This window comes from Vombatus ursinus, unplaced genomic scaffold (assembly GCF_900497805.2).
Source record: "Vombatus ursinus unplaced genomic scaffold, bare-nosed wombat genome assembly UNPS02000582.1, whole genome shotgun sequence".
In the NCBI taxonomy this organism is placed as follows: Eukaryota; Metazoa; Chordata; class Mammalia; order Diprotodontia; family Vombatidae; genus Vombatus; species Vombatus ursinus.
Window position 1 is genome coordinate 34,699,499 of NW_020940360.1, and position 21,145 is coordinate 34,720,643.

The 21,145-nt window shown below is 36.0% G+C and overlaps 1 protein-coding gene across 1 annotated transcript in view; it reads right to left on the reverse strand.

Moving 5' to 3' along the window:
• PDSS2 (decaprenyl diphosphate synthase subunit 2) overlaps positions 1–21,145 on the reverse strand; it is a 277,537-nt gene that overhangs the window by 96,979 nt on the left and 159,413 nt on the right. Inside the window, exon 2 of the mRNA XM_027856905.1 lies at positions 11,675–11,873. Coding sequence (XP_027712706.1) covers positions 11,675–11,873 — 199 coding nt within the window. The remainder of the gene's footprint in view (positions 1–11,674; positions 11,874–21,145) is intronic.

Consider the following 21,145-nt stretch of genomic DNA (forward strand, 5'->3'; position numbering starts at 1 on the left):
GCCCTCCTTCTTCACACATACACTTCAATGTTTTCACAGTTTATAATAGCAGAAATGACTTCCGGGTCAGGCATTTGTCAGTTAATGACCTGTTGGGCTAATGGCCTTTAGCTTTGCCTAGGGCACACAAGTCCTCCAGTTGGTCATTAGCTGCCAGGAAAGGGCATCCCTCCAATCACTATTGCTAAATAAATAAAATTTGCTCCCGGGCTAAGACCTTATAAGCCAACTTTGGCCTGGGGTGAATTTTTTAGTTGAGTGTTTACAACTCTGAGGATTGAAGAAAATGATGGAAATGTCAAAGCCTTAACTAGATCAACCCAACTGGGCTATGGGCTACGCATCACTACTAATGAAATGTGTGCATGTGGATTTTTTTTCAGAGGTAATAAAGTATTTTCTGTTTGTGGTTATACCAATTAGGTACTGGTCTTATTCTAGCAGTCCCACAACTTAAAACACATTATACTAAGAAAAACCAATTCACTTATTTCTTGATAGTCTAGCACTCAAAACGTATTTTCTGAAAGGAGGCTGCAAACATCTCACTGGATCCTCAGAATAGCCTTGTGAATTAGTGAAGTATTATTAGCTACATTTTACAAATAAAAAAAATCTAAGGTTTAAAAAGGTTGAAGTGACTTGCCCAAGGTCACACAGCCAGTGTGCTATGCTCCTTCTACTCTGCTAGTCTGCCACAGCTGCCCCCTTAAAGCTGATTTACTCCATAATATTGTTGGCACACTATAGATCAAAATGAAAAAATAGGAGAAAGCAATACCTACCTGCAACACTAGTAATTAAACCAAGCAAAATTGAATAAGAACCATTTAAAACTTTATTTTGAATGCTAGCACTTGAAATGTAATTTTTAAAGAAGTAAAAAGGGAAGATAAAGACTCATGGAGATAATGAAGGGCAAATCTGAGTACTTCTAAGGCCTCTGCAGGTTGGTTTAATTTTACTTCTGCACTAATGGTTTTTCTTGTAATGGATGTATCATTAACTGAATTTTCCCCCTTATTTTTCATGATTAGGATTAGTTCACAAAGAGAACAGAGGATAAAAAAAAGGGATGATTACATAGAAGAAAAAATAGGGGGAGAGGAGTAGAACATGATTAAGTTTTCTTCAAATATTCAGCTGATATCCAGAAGAAGGATAAAACTTCCTTCCCTCTCACCAGAGGAAAAGCATTAACCTGGGGTAGAAATTATAGGGAGGCAGATTTCAACTCATTGGAGGGAAAACTTACTAAAAACTAGAACTGTTCCAAAATGAGTCACTTCACAAAATTTTGAGTTCCCTATCACTACAAATTTTTCAGACAAAGGCTGGATGACCACTTATTAGTAGATGTAACTACAAGGAGGGATTAATACTTCAGGTAAGGATTAAACTAGGTCACCTCTGAGGTCCCTTCCAACTCTTAAGTTTCAGTGACTCTATGACTTAATGTTAATGAATGCAGAAGAATGCAAATCATGATTTAACTTGTTTGATTCCCAGACTAAGTATGAGAGAGAGAGGGGGAGGGAGAGAGAGGGAGGGAGGGAGGGGGAGAGGGAGAGAGAGAGAGAGAGAGAGAGAGAGAGAGAGAGAGAGAGAGAGAGTGAGTGTGTGTGTGTGTGCGTGTGTTGGGGAACCAGGAGTGAGAGAAAAGAGACCAATAAAAAAATCTGAGTTGGTAAAGTTAATGTACTGAAAGGTCAGTTATAATAATAATTACTGAATTTTCTTTCACAGTCCAGTAAATCACTGAATAATTGCACTAGGAAGGATTCAAAAGGATTATTATGAGACAACATCCTATCCAAGGGCTGGTTTGATGTCTCAAATGCCACCAGTTTTCATAGCATCATCATAGGAAGGGTCCCCTAGGCTTCAATGGAAGATCTCTAGGGAGGCAGAATCTGCTGCTTCCTGGGGTGGCCCATGTCACTTGTAAAGATCTTTACATTGGGCCTAAACTAGCATTTTTGTAACTTCTAGCTACTGCTCTTAGTTTTGTCCCTGCGACTGGGCAGAATAAATCTAATCCCTTTTTCACATGACACCCTTTCAAATACTTGAAGACAGCTGTGATAATACTAATAACTAGTATTTACATAGTGCTTTCAAGTTTGTAAATTTCTTTATAAACATCCTATCATTTGATCCTAACAACCCTATGAAATTAGTATGGACAAGTATTATTATCCCTGTTTCAGAGATAAGGAAACTGAAACTCAAAAAGACTAAATAATTTAGTCATGGTCACACAGCTAGTGTTAGAGGTGATATTTGAACTAAGGTCTTACTAAATCCAAATCTAGGATTCTGCCTACTGTGCTATACTAGATAATGTGCATTTTATTTCTAAACATCCTCATTTCTTCATGTGGCACAATCTCCAGGCTCCACAGCATTCTGGTGTCTCTTCATCTCTAGTTTCTCAATGCCATTCTTAAAACGTGTTGCTCAGAACTGAACAAAATATTCCAGGACAGGAGGGCTAATTAACTTTTGTGTTCCATACACTATACTCACCCCTCTTATGAGCTCCATTTCGCTGGTATGTAACAGTGTTGACTCACAATGAGTCTAGTAAAAACTCCACATATTTTTAAATGGACTGCTTTTCAGCCATACCTGCACTATATTGTACTTCTGAGGTTTATTTTTTGAGCTCAATTGTAAGACTTTACATTTATCTCAATTAAACTTAATCTTCATAGGTTTATCTCACTGTTCTAATGGGTCAAGATCTTTTTTGCATCCTGTGTTGGATGCAATATGTTAGCTATCCTCCTAGCTTATATGCTATATATAAAGCTGATAAGCATGTAAAAATTAACTTCAAAAATATGAGATGAAGATTTTAATGGACTGCAAGCTCTACATGACTTTACATTGTATCTCATTAAGTTTCATCTTATTAGATTTAACATCATTTAACCTGTTTAAATCTTTTTGGATGGTGTGCCACCAGTGAATCTGATAAGCATTATAAGCATTACACCTTCTCCATTTTCATCTCTCACTGGTAAAAATGTTTAATGTCCTAAGGCCAAGGATCTCCTGGGGACACTACACTAAAGACATCTTTCCAAGATTACCACTTTTTTAGTTCAGTTTCCAGCAAGTTCTAAATCCATCTAACTAGCAGCATATACCAATATTTAAAGTAGGTTGCCTTCAGCAGACAGTTTAGGTTTTTTTTTTTTAGCAACTTGAGGTTGGCCTCTTGGCCAACATTCTTTGAACGTGTTTCACACTTTTCCAATCACTCAACAACTATGAAATATCTAAGCGAGCCAGACATTGAAGAGGACAGAAAGTACAAAGTACAAAGAATAAAATAAATAAAATAATCCCTACTTCTAATGAATTTAATTCTAATGGAAGAAACAACAAATATAAATAACAGCACATATAATAAGCTAATATAATACATATATATAATACATATACATATGCATGCAAACAAAAAGTAGTTAAATACATGGTAGTCTGGGAGGAAGAGCCCTAGCCATCGGGGATATCAAGAAAGGCTTAATGTAGAAAGAAGATGGTGCTTGAGCTGTGTCTTACAGGAAGACAAGGACTCGATGAGGTAGAGGTAAAGAAAGAGTATTATTTCAGGCGTTGGGGATGCCAATGAAAAGGTGTGGAAATGGGAGATGGAGTGTCATGAGTTGGGAAATGAGAGAAAGCCACATTGTCTGAATCATAGAGTTGGAGTGAGGGGGGACTAATTTACAATGAGGCTGAAAAGGTATGCTGGGGACAGGTTGTGAAAGGCTTTAAAACCTAACAAGAAGAGTTTATATTTTAGTTGAGGGGGAAGCCGCTGGAATAGGTTGAGTGGGAGAGTCACATAGTCATATCTATGTTTAAGGAAAATTACTTTGGCAATGGAGTGATGAGAGACTTGAAGCAGAGAGAACAGTTAAGAGGTTGTTACAATTATCTGGGTGAAAGGTGATGAAGGCTTGAACTGAGGTGATCGCTTTGAGTGGACTAAAGGGGTCAGATGCTTGGCTGTTCTCGAAGAAGACCAATGACATCAGGAGAGTGATGTTTTGACTTGCAAGTGAATTGGATTTAAGTGAAGCAGAGTTGTGCAAAGTCATCAGGCCCGCGCTCTCCTCCAGAGTCACCTGAATTTACGTCAGGAAAAGGGAGATGCTGGCCTTTTTAAGCTATGGACTTTCCCAGGTCTCAGTTTGTCATAGGGAACACCCTTTCAGTAATTAAAGGCTAGGTAAAAATGGAAGTAAAAGAAAGCCTAGTTTGCCTTTACAAAAGAATCAATCTAGGAGGGGCAGATGCTCAGAGTTTCTGGCCAGAACAGAAACAACTGCTAGCTACACTCACTCAGAGCCATAAACTCAAAACAATGAGCAAATTGGACTGGGGCTTATTATTGGCCAACCAGCGAGAGACAGAGCAATTAGGGTTTAAAGGCATAGTCAAGCAGCTCCATTTGAAAACCCATGGGCTTTATCAAAGCCTGGTTTTCCAGAGCTGTATTTCCAGAAATCATAAATGAAAACTACATGAGACAAAAGAGTTAATTATTCCAGTTTTTGAAAACAAAGACAAAAAAACAAAACAACAGAATAAACAGGGGGGAAAAAAATCTAGCTCCCAGATACCTATATGCTAGAACTGTCATGAAGGTAGAAATGGCAAGGTGTGGTAACTGATGTGTATTTAAGGAGAGTGAAGAGTCCAGGATAATGCTGAGATTATGGACAATGGAAGGGCAGTGGTGCCTTCAATTTAAATTGGGAATATTAAAAGAGGGGAGGATTTAGAGGAAAAGTTAATTAGTTCAGTTCTGGGCAGAAGTATAAGATGTCCCTGGGGTATCCAGTTTGAAATGTCCAATAGTCAACTGAGTGATAAAGGACTGAAATTCAGAGAGAATGGAGCTGTTTATGTAGATCTGGGAGTCATTTACATAGAGATAATTAAATCCAAGGAAGCAGATGAAAGTTAACAAAAAAGAAAATAGAGGGAGAAGACAAGAATGTCTAAGGACATAATCCTGGGGTACATGCACAGTTAAGAAGTATGACATGGATGATGATCCACAGAAAACTATAGTGTCCCAGAAGAGAATTGTCAACACTCAAGAGTTTGATCTGACTATGCACACAGCATCCACCACCACCACTCTACCTACCAAAGATGCTCCCTATATTTGGAATGTCTTGTTTTCTCCCACCTCCATACTCGTCTTATACTGACATTTAGCCATTTTTAAAGACACTATTCAATATCATATCACACATGAAACCCCTCATCTTTCTCTTCCCACCAGCTAGAACTGATTTGTCTCTCCCTCATGTAACATACAGCAATTTATGGAACCTCTCAGAATGTCTTGTTTTTATATCTCTACCAAAGTGCATTGAACATAGTGGGTACTAAATGAATGTGTGTTAACTAACTGGTACACACCTCACCTACTATCCACTTTAACTTCAAAGGCAAGGGTAATAAATAAAGTTTATATAACAACTTTGAAAAGTACTAGATTTTTTTTTCTGAATCAATCAATCAGCACTTATTAAAAGCAAGGCACTATGCTAAAAGCTGGTGATATAGATTTATATAAAAATCTAAAGCATCAGAAATATAAGTCAGAGTAGAAATGAGATTCTTAAAACAAGCCCAGTATGTTTCATTGGCTTCATGTCTCTATGTAAAAATGTATATATGCTAAATGTTTTTATGAAGATAAAGAGGTAAATGTAACATTTCCTTTGTGATTACATTGAAAGTCATCCTACCTTCTGAAAACACATATCCTTGTTATGAAAAACTGCAGTGCAGCAGGTTATCATGTAAAAAGAATATGGATCTTAAGTTATACTAGGTTTGTTAAAGACACTAAAGAGCTATTAATTCAATAATTTCTGTAAATAAAACTAAATCTTCCAGCCCTGACATTACAAAAAACACCCTGTCACATAAAAGTATATATTTTATTTCAAAATAGTGTTTTTTTTAGATTATTACACTTGCAACATCAACTCAAAACTATAATTTAATATCATAGACAAGATAAACAGCAAATCAGCAACAGAGGATTCTTTAATAAAATGTATGTTAGATTTGGTGTAAGAGGAGTAGATTTACATGCATAAATTGGGAATGTTTATACAAACAAAAGCCTTTCTTGTAAACAACATATTTATGCCTTTAGGAAAACAAAGTTAACATAAGGAAATACATCAGCTATGTAAGCAGTACATCTGTTGCCACTGGTTATTTATAAATGTAAATCACTAATGCTTAATAAACAGTACTCAGGTGTGACCTCATGATAGTGCTCTGGGCCGTTACAGACAAAAACCCTGGTTCAAACACAATACGAAATTTCATTTCCCCAATTTAATATATGGAAATTAGTCTACCACAAAAAGGGGACATTCAAATCCTTAAAGTAATATGGTAGGATCCAGATCTTTAAATATATAGGCCTATACCACTAGTTAATAAAAACACTGATTAAATGACCTTTTTTAAAAAAATAAAAGTATGTCAAACAGTTGGGGCAGCTAGGTGGTACAGTGGACAAAGTGCAAGGCCTTAAGTTAGAAAGACTCCATACTCCTAAGTTCAAATCTGGCCTCAGACACTTACTAGCTGTGTGACCCTGGGCAAGTCACTTAATCCTGTTTGCCTCAGTTTCCTCATCTGTAAAATGAGCTGGAGAAGGAAAAGGCAAACTGCTCCAGTATCTTTGCCAAGAAAATCCCAAATAGGGTCATGAAGAGTCAGACATTACTGAAAAACAACTGAACAACAACATATCAAACAGTCTAACTTGCATTGTGGCCTAATCTTAAAATACAAATCTAGTCTACAAATAAACAGAGTCTAAAAAAAACCTGTAAGAGTGAATTGGTTTTTAGAAAATTGCTGCCCTTTCCATCTCATAATATTTTCCCCAATTATTTAGCATGTCTCTTTGATAGGTTGATGTTCAAGTACTAAGATTTTAGGCTGCCCTAGTCCCATCATTACAATAGACAGTGATGCTTTACATGAATACAACTCAGCAACTAACCTCAATGGGGTCAGGTAATTTATGGCTTCAGAACTGATATTCTGAGATATCTTTATCTGAAGGGCCTCAAAGAACTAAGATAAAAAATTATCCTCAACTCTATCATAATTGAAAACATATGAATGAACCTCAGCATTAATATTTTTAAATCAATTGTGAGCTTTTTCCTCATGAATCATAAATCTCATTTGTGCTCATGTCACTACTGAAACAGTATACAGCTGTAGCAAGAAGAAAATTACCAGAGAATTAATATAACAATTTCTATACTAAGTGTTATTTAAAAAATCTAAGTGTTACCTAAGGCAATTACCTTGCAGACCTCCAATATCTTCAGGGAAAGGCCTAAGGGAAAATAATTGACTTTGCTAATTTTACCCATGGCAATTATAAAATAGCTCTGCATTTCATTATGACTGCAGAATCCTTCATCTAATTGTCTGCCCCAAGAGAAGTAGAGAGATAAATAAACCATACAGAAACTCAGACAAGAGTCTAGTAGCACAATAAAATTAGTTTGCTAGAATGGATTTAAGTTTAAAAAATCACGTTTAGTTACTGTAAATAAAACAATTTGGGATTGTTTTTGTTCTCCTGACCTGTGATTTTACTGATGCACTGAGCTCCCAGGAACCAAAGTTTCTCTTATCAATGCCAACAGGAAGCTTTTCTATAATTTATATCTTAAGAGAGTTGACTGGGGGTACTGTGAGAAGATAAGAGACTTGCCCAGAGTTCAAACTGGATTTGAATCCACTTTCTCTAGACTTCAAGGCTGGCTCTCTATCTGCTAAGTCATGTTGCCTCTAATTTACTGAGCCACATCTGTATCTACAAAGAAAAACTTAACTTATATTATGCTACAATTATATTACAAATAAAAACATATTATCCTTTACCTATTATCCAATTACCAAAGCTTATCCAAGACCATTTATTCATTCATTTACCAAGCACTTACTATGTGAAAGGCTCTTTGTTGGATGCCATTTTAGCACTATAAAATCAAACAAAAACCCTCCATATTTACATTCTTAATACCTGAGAACTTATTTTATAAAAAAAAGTCCAAAATCATTGGCTAAAAATTGAAGATAATATAACGTAGAACAGATGTTTAGATAAGAAGAGTCAGTATTGTCAAAATAAAACACAACATCAAAATCACCTATGAAGTCCTTTAAAAAAATCCCTAAAAAATAGTAAATAAACATATGGAAACAATGGCTTCAGTAGAGTAATAATGGAAAAATAGATCAGTGGAACAGACTAGATAAGGGAGAATTGGACACAATTTAAACTCAATCAAGTGTTCAATAAACCCAGATAATATGTGACTTAAAGAAGATATCCATATTTGAAAAGAACTAGTTGGAAAACAGGCAGGTAGTTTGGAAGAAATTAGTGTTAGATTAATATCTTACACCACATAGCACAAAAAATGCAAAATGTATATGTGACCTGAATATCAAGGATCATTCCATTAAAAAAAAAAAATCAGAGTATCCAATCATGCAAGTTTCATATCTATGGTTGGGTGAGAATTATTAACCAAACTAGGAACAGTGATCATGATCCCAAAGGATAAAACTGATATTTTTTTACTGTGTGAAATAGAAAAGCATTTACATGTACAAAATCAAGACAATTGTAATAAGAAAGGAAGCAGTCAAATAGGAAAAAGATCTTTGTAGTAACTATATCTCTGTTAAATGTTGGCTATCCAAGACATTTATGTAACTAGCACAAGTATAAGATCAAGAACCATTACCCAGTAGATAAATGGTCAAAGATTACTAACAGTTATCAAAAGAAAAATTATAACTATTAATATGAAAAAATGTTCCAAATCAGTGATTAAGAGACAAGCAAATCAAAGCAACTCTGAGCTTTCACTTCACAACCAGCAAATTGGCAGGTGACAAAAAGATATGAAGAATGTATTATAGTTAAGGCACATTATAGTTAATATACTGTTGCTAGGGCTATGAATTGGTCCAATTATTCTGAAAAGCAACCTAAAATTATGCAAAGAAAGTGACTAAAATGCCTAAATTTTTTTGACCTAAAGATCTCACTGCTAGGCATACATCCTAAGGAGGTCACAGATTTAAAAAAAAATACCCTCACATATCCCAAAGTATTTTTGGAAACCTTTTTCATAGGAGAAAAGAACTAGAAACAAAGTAAATGTCCATTGACTGGGGGATGGCTAAACAAACTGTGGTACATGAATGATTTCAATGAAATATTATTGTGTTGTAAGAAAAGATGAATATGAAACACACAGAGAAGGCAGACTTTTATTAGCTGATGCAAAGTGAAGTAAGCAAAAGCAGGAAAACAATGATTACAGGGTAAATGGAAACTTAATGAGTCAAAACGGAAAGCTGTGCGTTTATGATGACCATGCTTGGCATCTAAGAAGAGATATAAGAATAATCCTCTCTCCCTTCTTTGAAGAAATATGTGTATATGGGGGAGGGAGGAGACTATGGATGTGTACCACTGAATATAATATGCCTAATTTCACTGATATGTTAGTTTTCCTGAACCGCTCTTCCTACTCTTTCCTTTTATTCTTTGTTAGAAAGACTGGATCTCTGGGTAAGGTAAAGGAAGGCATATATTGGGTAATGATGGTGATGTAAAAAAAGATATCAATTTAAAAATTTATAAATCTCTTACGAGGTGGTATTGAGGTCTCCTGCCCTGTTTTCTGAGTTTTGTTTTTTTTGCTGGCCAGGTACCTGAGAGATCAATAAATTATTCTATTTCTGAGACATAACTTTGATTTGTATGAAAACTATTCTGTTGGGAACTATAAGTCCTTGAATGAACAGAACCTTTTCAGCACATGGAAGACATTCTTCAAATACACTTCTCTGGATGCTAAGCACACTAGTATCAACCTATAATCCCTTCACTTTCAAAGACGATCCACATCATTTAGAAGTCATCTACTGTGGTTAAAATAGTGATACATCAAAAGCTGAGATTTACAGAGGCTCAACCACAGAACACTGAACATAGTACTACAGGTATTTTAAACAAAATGAGTCAATGAGGCTTCTTTTGAAACTGACCTTGTAGAGATTTCTATGACCCCTTAAAGAACAAAGGTAGAAACTCTAAAAATCAAATATCCATGTTTAGGATAAGGAAAAGAGAAAATTGCTGAGAATAAAAGCTACAAGACATAATTTGAAGTGAAAACATGCCATGATTTAAAAAGGAAAAATACCTCCCCACAGAAAGGCTGATGAAATGAAATCTAGGAGTGCAAAACTCATGCAGGGAACATGCAGGTGAGAGATTTACTTATAGGAAAAGAAATGGCCGATCATTGATTTCAAGAAGCTTCTAGCTGAGCTGCTGATCTGAAATGTTAAAGATTATTACTTTTTTTTTTTTTAAATCAAGAAGTGATGTCGAAAACCAGTGCCTAATGGAGCAGATGGTGGAGGTCTTGGACTCTGGGAACATTTACAGCAATGGTTTTGAATGTAAAATACCGAGTGAATTTCAGAGGCTTCTTGGTTTGATTTTAATGGAAATAAGGCATTTAATTCTCATAAACTCAAATAGTTACACAATATAGGAAGGAAGAGTATATGTGAATAACACAAAGTGTAAGTGAATGAATAGAATACATCAGATATTATCTCACAAAGGTTTAAACTGATTTAAAACAAGCCATTAATTTCTACTTCTTATAAGGCAATAAAAATTATTTAATATAAACAATAATTAATACCTTAAACTTATATAGCTCTTTCACTAAGAAAAGATCAAAATAAATTAAATTGGTGACTGGATAAATAAAAGAAGAAACTGTTAAAAGCAATAAGCTAAATCTTCTTTTATTTTTTGGGGAAAGAGGTCTCATGTAAACACATATTTCATCAGTTATTGTAAAACAATAGTATAGAGCATTTCCCACCCCTTAAAACCCTGGTATACATCCATAACCCTGAGTACGCAGAGCCCAAAGAACACAAGTATGCCTGTGAACTCTAAACAAAAAATTCATGTAGTAGTGGAAAGGAAGACTTGTCTTAAGAGCAAGAAAAGGAATTGGGAACATGGAACTCACATGTGAACTACAGTGCAGATGGAAATACAGAAAGTAAAGCACTACACTGAAAGCCTAGTAAGGGACACCATATAGGGAGCATTAAATGGAGGGAATTAATCATCAATGAAGGTGGGATTAGGTTGAACTATGTGGGGGGACACTTCTTTTTACTGTTCCCTTTTCGTATAAATGCAAATCGAATGTCAAAGGCATCATATATTTTCTTTTCTCATAATCAATGACTTGATCACTTCTGAAACTGTGGCAGCCTTGATCAATGGTGATGTTTGATTAATAGCCTGGAGCACCATCAAAAACTAACATTTAGTCAGCATTTACTTACAAAGTGTCAGGCTACTGCATTAGTCAATGTGCACATATCCAGGCAACTGCCATTTTTTCAGGTTAAATAGTCAATGATTAGATAATAGTTATATATATGTAGAATGAAAATGACACACATATTTCTACATATAGGTATGTGTATGTATATATGCGTGTATGTGTTCTTTTTTTTTTTCCTTCTTTACCTTAGTGTTCTGCAACTGGGCTAGTCCAGTGCAGGCATTTGCTAGAAGGAAGTCTCCGCTCAGGATGGCTATTTTATTTCCGAACTGCATGTCTTTCAGTGGACCATCGGAAGAATTCAATTCACTTAAATTCACTATCCCACGATGCACAAGGAAAGCGGTGTGGATAAGTTCTGTGATCTCTGCCAGACTTCTTTGACTAAAACATAAAAGTAAGACTTGTTTTAGAAGTTTGGGACAGAAAAAAACAGTATAATTCTACCATGAAAATCAGACTGAAGTTAACAACAAAAGATGCTTTTGATTATTCGTTTTCCATGTAGCTTTTAAGCAAAAGCCTCCAACCAACAGATCATGATCTACTAATAGAGTCTAAAACCCTGCTGGATGGTCTTTTAAGCTGGCAGCCCCTCGTTCCCCCTCCTCCCACCACCTCATTCCTCCATGGTTTACTAGAACTCCCAATGGGGAGAGTACAAAGATAACAATAGCAATGCTCAAGTATTTTGTTACTAGCCCATCACCCTCTGGTAGTCTCAAGTTTTCAAATTCATTTGCTCACTAAATAGATGGTTATCATTGTCATCATCATTCTTGTACCTAATATTATATAAATAAGTCACACACAAATGTAACATATTAGTTTACAAAGTGCCTTTGCCCCCAATTTTTTTTTGACACAAGTGGAACAAACATTAGTGTTCCCATTTTACAGAAAGAGAAACTGAGGTTCTGAGTAATTAATGACTTCCCCAAAGTCATTAAGAGGCGACAGAGATTGGATTCAAACTGAGGTCTCCAGACTACAAGTCCAATACTCTTTTGATTACATTGTCTACCGAGCTGCTTTTACGTGCAAGGTACTATGTTAAACATTTTGCTACAGAGATTAAATAAAATACGATTCTTACTCTCAAGAAATTTGCAATCTCACAGGGGAAATAAGACATAAAACACTAACAACTCTAAAGGAAGACAACCTATGTGCTAAGTGCCATAAGAATGGTAGGAACTGCTATCAGGCTCTAAAGAGAGACAACTTACTTCCATTCAAGGTAGTCCAGAAAGGCATTACAGAAAGTAGGCTTTGATCTGGGCTTTGAAGGATGGTGGGTATTCTGAAAAGGAAGAGCACTTTAAGTGGAGAAAACAGAATGAAGAAAGGTACTAAAGTAGAAAAGCACAAAGCATAATCAGAATGACAAGTGGTACAGTGTGACCAGGGCACGGGGGTACTTCCTCAAAGGAGATGATAGGAAAAGTAGGTTTGGGTTATTGAGAGCCTTGGATGAAAGGCTAGAGAATTTGGATTTAAGCAATGGGAAGTCATTAGAGGGCTTTCAGAAGAAGAACCATTCAATTACACTACTGCTTGTTTAAGAAGAATATTCTAGCAGGAGTTAAGAAGGATAAATAAAAAGGAAAGAAACCAGGGAGACACTGCTATAGTCCTAAGAAAAACCTTTACTGGGGTGGTGGTTTTAGGAATGTTAGGTAAAGAAGAGAAAGAAGAAGTGGTTCTTCCTCATAAAAAAATGGAAAGAAGATTATGGTAATATACCCATGGAGGGAAGATTATGGTAACATGCCCATAGAAAGAATATACTAATACTTAAATATAATTAATAGAATAATATACTTTAAAAATTTTGCTTTTAAAAAGAAAAGCTGTATTTCTGATTCATTTACTCTAAAAATACTTAAGATGGAATACAAGTGTGACTCATCCCTAAAATACAAGAGAAAGGAGAAGAAAGGGTTACATTACATAATCTCCTAAAGGTCTTTTTCATGAGACTTTTGATTGAACAAATCCCCATTGAGGTCTACTATGGGAAACACATTTTTTAATCTTCCCTGAGTAGATGGTAGGACATTGTGCTTGATTTTTGAAAGAAGGGTTATAATGAAACCCTGAACTAAGGTTGCTCTTAAGATACAGAAAGGGAAAAGGCTTGGTGTAGACCAATGTCTGAGTAAACAAGACAGGATAGTGAATAGGAACTCTTCTTTCAATTCAATTCTTCAAGTATTTATTGAGCACCTTCAGGGTGTCCAGCTTTACGGTAGGCCTGGAGACACAAAGGAAAAATATCAAACAGTCCCTGAACTCAAGGAGCTTACATTCTAGTTGTCAGGGTAAAGTGGCATTATAAGGACATTAGAGCATACTGAGACTAATTGGAAATAACCATCAAACAGCTTAATCTTCTCCTGTCCATCCTCCACACAGTTGTCAAAATAATCTTCTGAAGGCACAGACAGGTCCATGTAACTCTTTTCCTCAAAAGCCCTCAGTGGCATTATGTGGCATTATATTATATTACATTACAAATTTCTCAGTTTGATATTTAAAGATCACAATGGGATTCTAATTTATCTTCTTACCTTATTATGTGTTTCCTCTTCAAATACTATATTTTAGCCAAAGTGGCCAACAAGCTGTTTCCTGAACTCAACATCCCAGCCTCTACTTGTACACAAATGATCTCTTCCTGCCTATGTGATGTATTCTCTCAACTACAAAGTGGAAAAAAAAATTTGATTTGGATTCAGGAAGCAGAAATAGAAACAATATTGTAGAGTATACTACATACCACCGAGAAAGAAACAGGAAATAGGAGTTTGAGAAACATCACAAGCCTGGCAAGATAAAGTAGTGATGGAGGATTTCAATTATCCAGACATCTGCAGGAGCTCTCTCTCTGTCAAAAGAAGAACAGTTAATAACTTCTTGTCTTGCCTAAGTGATAATTTAATCCTTCAAAAGGCAGAGGAATGGACAAAGGAAAATTCTATTCTGAATCTCATTCTCACGAATAGGAAGGAACTGGTTGCTGGGGTGGCGATGATGGGAACCCAAGAGGGATGTGACCATGCTACCTAAAAGAAAGGAGAGGAAATCTAGGTATAGTCTGACATTCCCTAGATTTCAGGAAACCAAACTTCTAAAAGCTCAGCGAGCGACAGATAGTATGTTAGGGACTAATGCTTCAAGAGAAATTGGCCTAGGTGGGATTAGTTGTTCAAGAATGAAATTCTGAAGACATACAGGGAAAAGAAGTCTGGTGAGAAGGAGAAATGGGATCTGTCTGAAGAGACTAATGTGGATTCATAGGGAACTTACCAACCAACTTGGATTTTAAAAAAGAAATATGCGGAAAATGGAAGCAAGGCCAGGTAACGGAAGATGAATGTGAATATAGCATGGTCCTATAAATAAAATTTCAAGCAAACTATAAGCCTGGAAGTTTGATTTCAATTTCTGACAAAGTTCTCAAACAGATCATTAAAGAGATGATGGGTGAACATATAGAAAAGGAAACAATGATAACAAAGAACCAGCACTGATTGATTAAGAACAACTCATGCCAGACTAACCTCATTTCCTTTTCTGACAGAACTACCAACTCATAGATGAGGGAAAATAAATGTTGTAGATACAGTTTACCTAGATTTCAGTAAACCTTTAGATAAAACTATCCTATATTGTTCTTATAGAGAAGCTAGAGAGATATCTATTAGATATGATACAAACAGAGGGATTTAGTACTAGTTGGATGGCAGAACCCAAAGTATTTATCAAAATTGCAGGAGAGGGGGCAGCTAGGTGGTGTAGGGGATAGAGCACTGGCACTGAAGTCAGGAGGACCTGAATTCAAATCCGGCCTCAGACCAAACACATGACACTTACTAGCTGTGTGACCCTGGGCAAGTCACTTAACCCCAACTGCCTAAAAAGAAAAAACAAAGAAAAACAAACAAAATTGTAGGAGGTCTCTAGTGGAGTACCTGAAATGAGTGGTTGGTTCATGCAAATATTTAACATTTTTACCCATAACTCAAATAAAGGCATAGATGGTATGCTCATCAAACTTGAAGATGACACAGAACTTGCAGCTAATACATGGCATAGCAAAATAGGGATCTTAATAGATGTGAGATCTTAATAGACTAGGTTATTGGGTTGAACCTAACAAGATAAAATTTAATAAGAATAAATACAAAGTCTTACACTTGGGTACAAAAAAACCAACTTGGGAGGTATAAGATGAGGGAGAAATGGATAGACAGCAGTCGTTCTGAAAAAGGTCTGAAAGTTTTAGTGGACTACATGTTCAATATGAGTCAGCTGTGTGATGTGACTTTTTTTTTTTTTAAAAAAAGCTGATATGATTTTGCACCATATTAAGAAGGTAATAACTTTTAGGTAGAGAGAGGTGATAGTCCAAATGTACTATGCTTCTTGTGAGACCTCATCTAAAATATTATATTCTGTTCCAGGTACTAAAATTTAAGAAAAAAATAGATAGGGTTGATAGCATACAGATGAAGGCAACAAGGATGTCAAAAGGCATTAAATCCAAGCAAGAATGGGTTAAAGGAACTGAACGTGGTTAGCTTGGTGATAAAAAAGGCTCAGGGGGAGCATGACAGCTATTTTCAAGTATCTGAAGACTTTCATGTGGTTGAGTGGTTAGACTTGTTCTGTTTGGCTCTACAAGGCAGAACCAGGAAAAACCGGGAGAAGTTTCAAAGAGGCCAATACGCTTGATGTCAGGAACAAAACCTTCTAATAATGAGATCGGCTCAAAATTGGAATGGGCAGATTCAAGAGGCAGTGGCTGCTCCCTCCTCGGACGTCTTCAAGCAGACTTACTTAATGGGTTATGTCTGGGCAGGCATTCTTTCATGTATGGGTAGGACTGGAGCACCACTGAGGTTCCCCCAACTCTCAAATTACCCTCTCTCCATTTTCAGTTTTCTCCCTTCTCATCTTTGCTTCACAGCAGTAATTCTCTTTGCTACCTCCTCCACTGTGAGTCTCAGGGGAATAAAGAAAGAAGAGGGTTGGGGGACGTGGACTAAGAAAGGAGAAGAAGTGGAATCTCATTCACCATTAATAGTTCTAGATCTCCCCTTGCCTGGAAATCATTTTTTGTTGTCACATTAAATGTTAGGTATGCAATGATTCCTCAAGGCAAAGAATACCATGAGCAAAAAAGTCCTGAGAACCACTGATAAACATCAATTCACACCTACAGTCTACCCCTCTCTACTGAGAGTAGTTTATTTCATCTTCAGTTCTCTGACACCAAGATATGACATTGGGTATAGTCTGAATTTTCATGTCTTTTACTGCTGTTTTCATTTAAACACTATTGTGGTTGTTGTGCACATAGTTCTCCTGGGTCCTGGCAACTACTTTTAAACAGGGAGAGATGTGGTAGATGGTTATCCTTAAATCTACACTGCTTGGCCATCACTGTGTCCAGGTCTTAACTCTAAGCTGACATGATCACATGGAGACATATATCTCTTTCACTAGCCTATCTCTAAATATCTGTCGCCTGGAGCAATAGATCACCTTTGCTGATGCCTGAGGCTTTCTTTATTATACCAGTTCTTTACTTTGTCATTTTTATATTCATAGGAATTTCTCATTCTGTATTACTCATTTTTGGTAATGGAGTACAAATGAATATCATTTTGGTAAAGTAATTAGAATAATATATCAGTATGTTTAACAATAAAAAACTTGAATTTCACCGTTTTCCCCCAAATTTTCCATGGGCTGCACTTAAGGACCTCAATCACTTCCACTAATTACTAATGCAATGTTTAGCAATTTCACATAAAGTGCTTGATCTCTCTATTTTCTATGAGTTCTTCCAACACTTTTCTATATTTATCATAGGCCTCCAGGTGTATAATGAAATTCATACTACACATAAATTGTAAATATTTTTACAGTCAAACCATGGTTGCTGAAATTGTAAAATTTATAAAATTCTATAATGGAATTTATTGACTCAACCCACTCTTAATTCTGTATAATTTAAGAAGCTGGTAATTTCACAAAACCATCAGGTAGCCCAAGATAGCAGGATACTGTGGATTTCCATTTGGGAATTGTCTTAATGAATTTATTAGGACTATGGGGGAGTGGTAGGAAGTAAAGATAATGTAATCTCACAAAGGATTGATAATAATAGCTAGCATTTGTATACTACGAAGTTCTTTATACAATCATCCCCTATCTACAACCCTGAGAAGTAGGTCCTACAGGCATTATCACCCCCATTTTATAGATAAGAAAACTGAGGATCAGAAAGGTCAAATGATTCACCCATGGTCCCACAACTATTAAGCATTATCAGATATAAAATTTGAACCCAAGTTTCTCCTGACTCCAAAGTCAGCAACTACACTAGACCTTGGCTACCAAAAAAGAAGGTATCTATTTGAATATTCAAATTTGAGAGAGATCATGAAAACTTATCAGTATTTTTTTCATAATGTATTATAGTGTGAAACATTTACTTAAAAATCTGGACAATTAACTTTCATAAAATAACTTACACAACATATGGCCAACCTATGACACTTAATATGGTAGTTCTTAAAAAAAAACCTGATATGGCATCACTGTGAAAGAGATAGTTATATAGCAACGTACCTTTTGAAGGACTGTGTACAAATTCCTAGCAAAGACTACAAACGGCAATATATCCCAATTCAAAGTCTTACATAATCATGAGCTTAACAGATATTTATTGAATTTAAATTCGGTAAAAACTCAAATCCAACCTTTTCTTGAAGCTTTCCCTTACTACCTCCACCCTCACTCATCTCTCATCAGAACATTTAAAGCATTTAAAGCACTCTGACCCCCCAAAGGGATCCTCAGAATTACTAAGAGATAAGGTTGTAGCATATCTGGCTGAGGAAATAAGTAGTATTCATAATAAATATGGAGAGAGAGAGGAGCTTTAGCAAGCAGAAGGGAGAAAAGGTCGTTAGAATCTGACCTCTATAGCCTCTCTGCTGCCGTGCTCTCCCTCTCTTTGCTTCCCATTAAAAATCCATTTCACTAAGGCTATCAATTAGAGATAGATTTGATTAAAACAACCTATACTAAGGTGTGAATGACTAATAAGCTTTATCTCAGCTATTTGCATTCCCAAAGAAAAACAGATTGACACAAATTAATCTGTAATTGGGAGAATAAACATAAAGGGATTTTTTTTTTTTTTTTTTTAGTCTTCTGGTACTTTTTTTTACTACTTCAGGTGAGTGTCAGATCTGGTATCAGAAGGGGAGAGAAACAGTAATAAACTAATAAAGCTTGAATAGAACCCTCAGAGAGGAGGTAAACATGTCATAAATAACCATAATGTGGTTCTGTAAACTCATATTTAAAACAGAATTTAACTACAGGATCTTAATTAAGTGGTGGGTTGGATGGCATAGTAGAGATGAACAAATAAAAGAAGATGAAACTTGCTTTTTTAAGGGATTTTAAATGACACTTTAGTTGAAACAAAAGTATTCTCTGTTAAAAGATAAGAGAAATATATTTAACCTAAATTTAAAATATTTTAATTAAATATTAAGTTATAGTAAGTCATGTCAGCTAAGAAGAGACCATTCTTCATAGCATCAATCTTGTATTCAAATATATCAAAATTTTATTTTCATAAGTATACCATAGGAATGAGGTCTCAGGAGATTCTAGTCAATTTAAGCCCCCCATAAAAAGCGCATAAAACCATAAAAAGCTTCCTTAATTTTGCCATTTATTCATGTTGACATCTTGTCTCCATTAAAATTACACTTTCAAATTTAGGTATAAAATGACAGCAGCTTCCCAAATCGCTCTTCTCATTCATTCCACTCTTACATTCTACTATGTGAATCTGACCAAAGTGTAGAAAAATCTCATCCACTGAAAACAAAAATGGTAAATCTGTAGTTGGGAAAAATGTTATTTTCTAAACATTGCCTAGGTCACAATGTTTCAAAGCAAAAATAATTGATCATAAAACCAAACAAACAAATGTATAGTGTAAACTCATTTCCAGTGCTAACAATACTTACTAGGCAATCGATGAACAGCCATGGTCTCTGAACCTCTTTTGGTGATAGTTCACGCTGAAACCTCACAAGATATCTTCTGGTTTATGGGCTAGATTTCTTTTTCAAGGACCATGCCTTAAACCCAAATCACTCTGGCTCTCATTGATCAACAGGTCCCAGCCCAAGCCACACTTGCTTGTTTATTGTTTGGGCTCAGATGGCTGAGAGTGAGTGTAAATAGCAATTGTTTCTGTTTTGTCCACAAACTCTGAGGGTCATCCCCTCTCAGACTGTTTTGTTTTGGTTTTCTTTTTGACTAGGTAAAAGACTAGGTAAAAAAGAATGCCAACTATATAACTATCTCTTTCATGGTGATGCCTTATGAGTTTTTTTTTGAAGGACTGCCATATTAAATGTCACAGGTTGGTCATATGTTATTCTTCGTCTCATTTCTTACTTAGCCTTAATCAATGAATGGGTGTTGCCTCAGACAAACTGAGACCTGGGAAAGATTTTAGGTTAAGAAGGCCAAGGTCTCCCACTCTATCAGGGATCATCTCCAGTCGTCCTGATCTATATCCTGCCACTGGACCCAGATGGCTCCATAGGAATGGGGCTGGTGACTTTGCACAGCCCTGCTTCACTTAAATCTAATTAACCTGAAAGTCAAGATGTCACCTTCCTGATGTCATGGTCCTCTTCTAGAATGAAGGACAAACAATAACACCTGACCTCCAAGATTGACATACATAATAAAGAGGAAGAAGTAAAAAAAAAAAAAAGTCTTTGAGAAATGATGCTCAGCAGCTGGTCTCATTTTAAGGAGATTAAACACTTGGGACAGTGTTAGAATCTTGCCATGTTGTGCAAATATACAGTTCAGATGTAACTAAGAACAAAAATCTTTTAAGTAGAGCTGCAGAAAGAGTCACACACACACACCACAGACAGACAGACACACACACACACACAATTGTAATGTTACAGTTTAGAGCTGCTGGCATTTTTATGCATAGATGATAAATTCATAAACTAAATTATAGCTTCACAGATTAAGATCTCTATGCTTATTTCTAAAGAGGAGGGTTCAACATTGATCCATTCTGTAAATGAATCTCCTGACACCTTTATACTGATCTACAAATAGGTTAGATACCTTGTGCAGGGGCATCAATGCCTCCAAAAGCAGACAGCGGGGGAAGGGGACCAAAGGGTCACTCCCTTTTACTATAAAAATAAGCTGACCAAAAAATATTCTTGCATTATTTTATCTTTTCTTGCACAGAAAAAAGACACTCAGAGGACTACTTTAAAAGTCACTACCGGGGAGGTACCTAGTGTATTTAAAATAAAATAATCAGACAAATACTATTTGGAATTGCTTTTTAACAAAAGTTTGACCCCTCCAATATAAAACAAGTACCTTGCAAGACAATCAGTTGCTTATGGGGAGGGGGTGCTTGCGATGGGGGGGAAGAGGGGTGGTTAATCAACAAGAGATGTGCCTGATATATGGAGAGCAAGGTTTGAGACTGGAGATTTTCTGCTAGAGAAAGACAGCTCACCTAGGCAGCCATACCCATGTCACTAAGATTACTTTTGTGTCTTGTA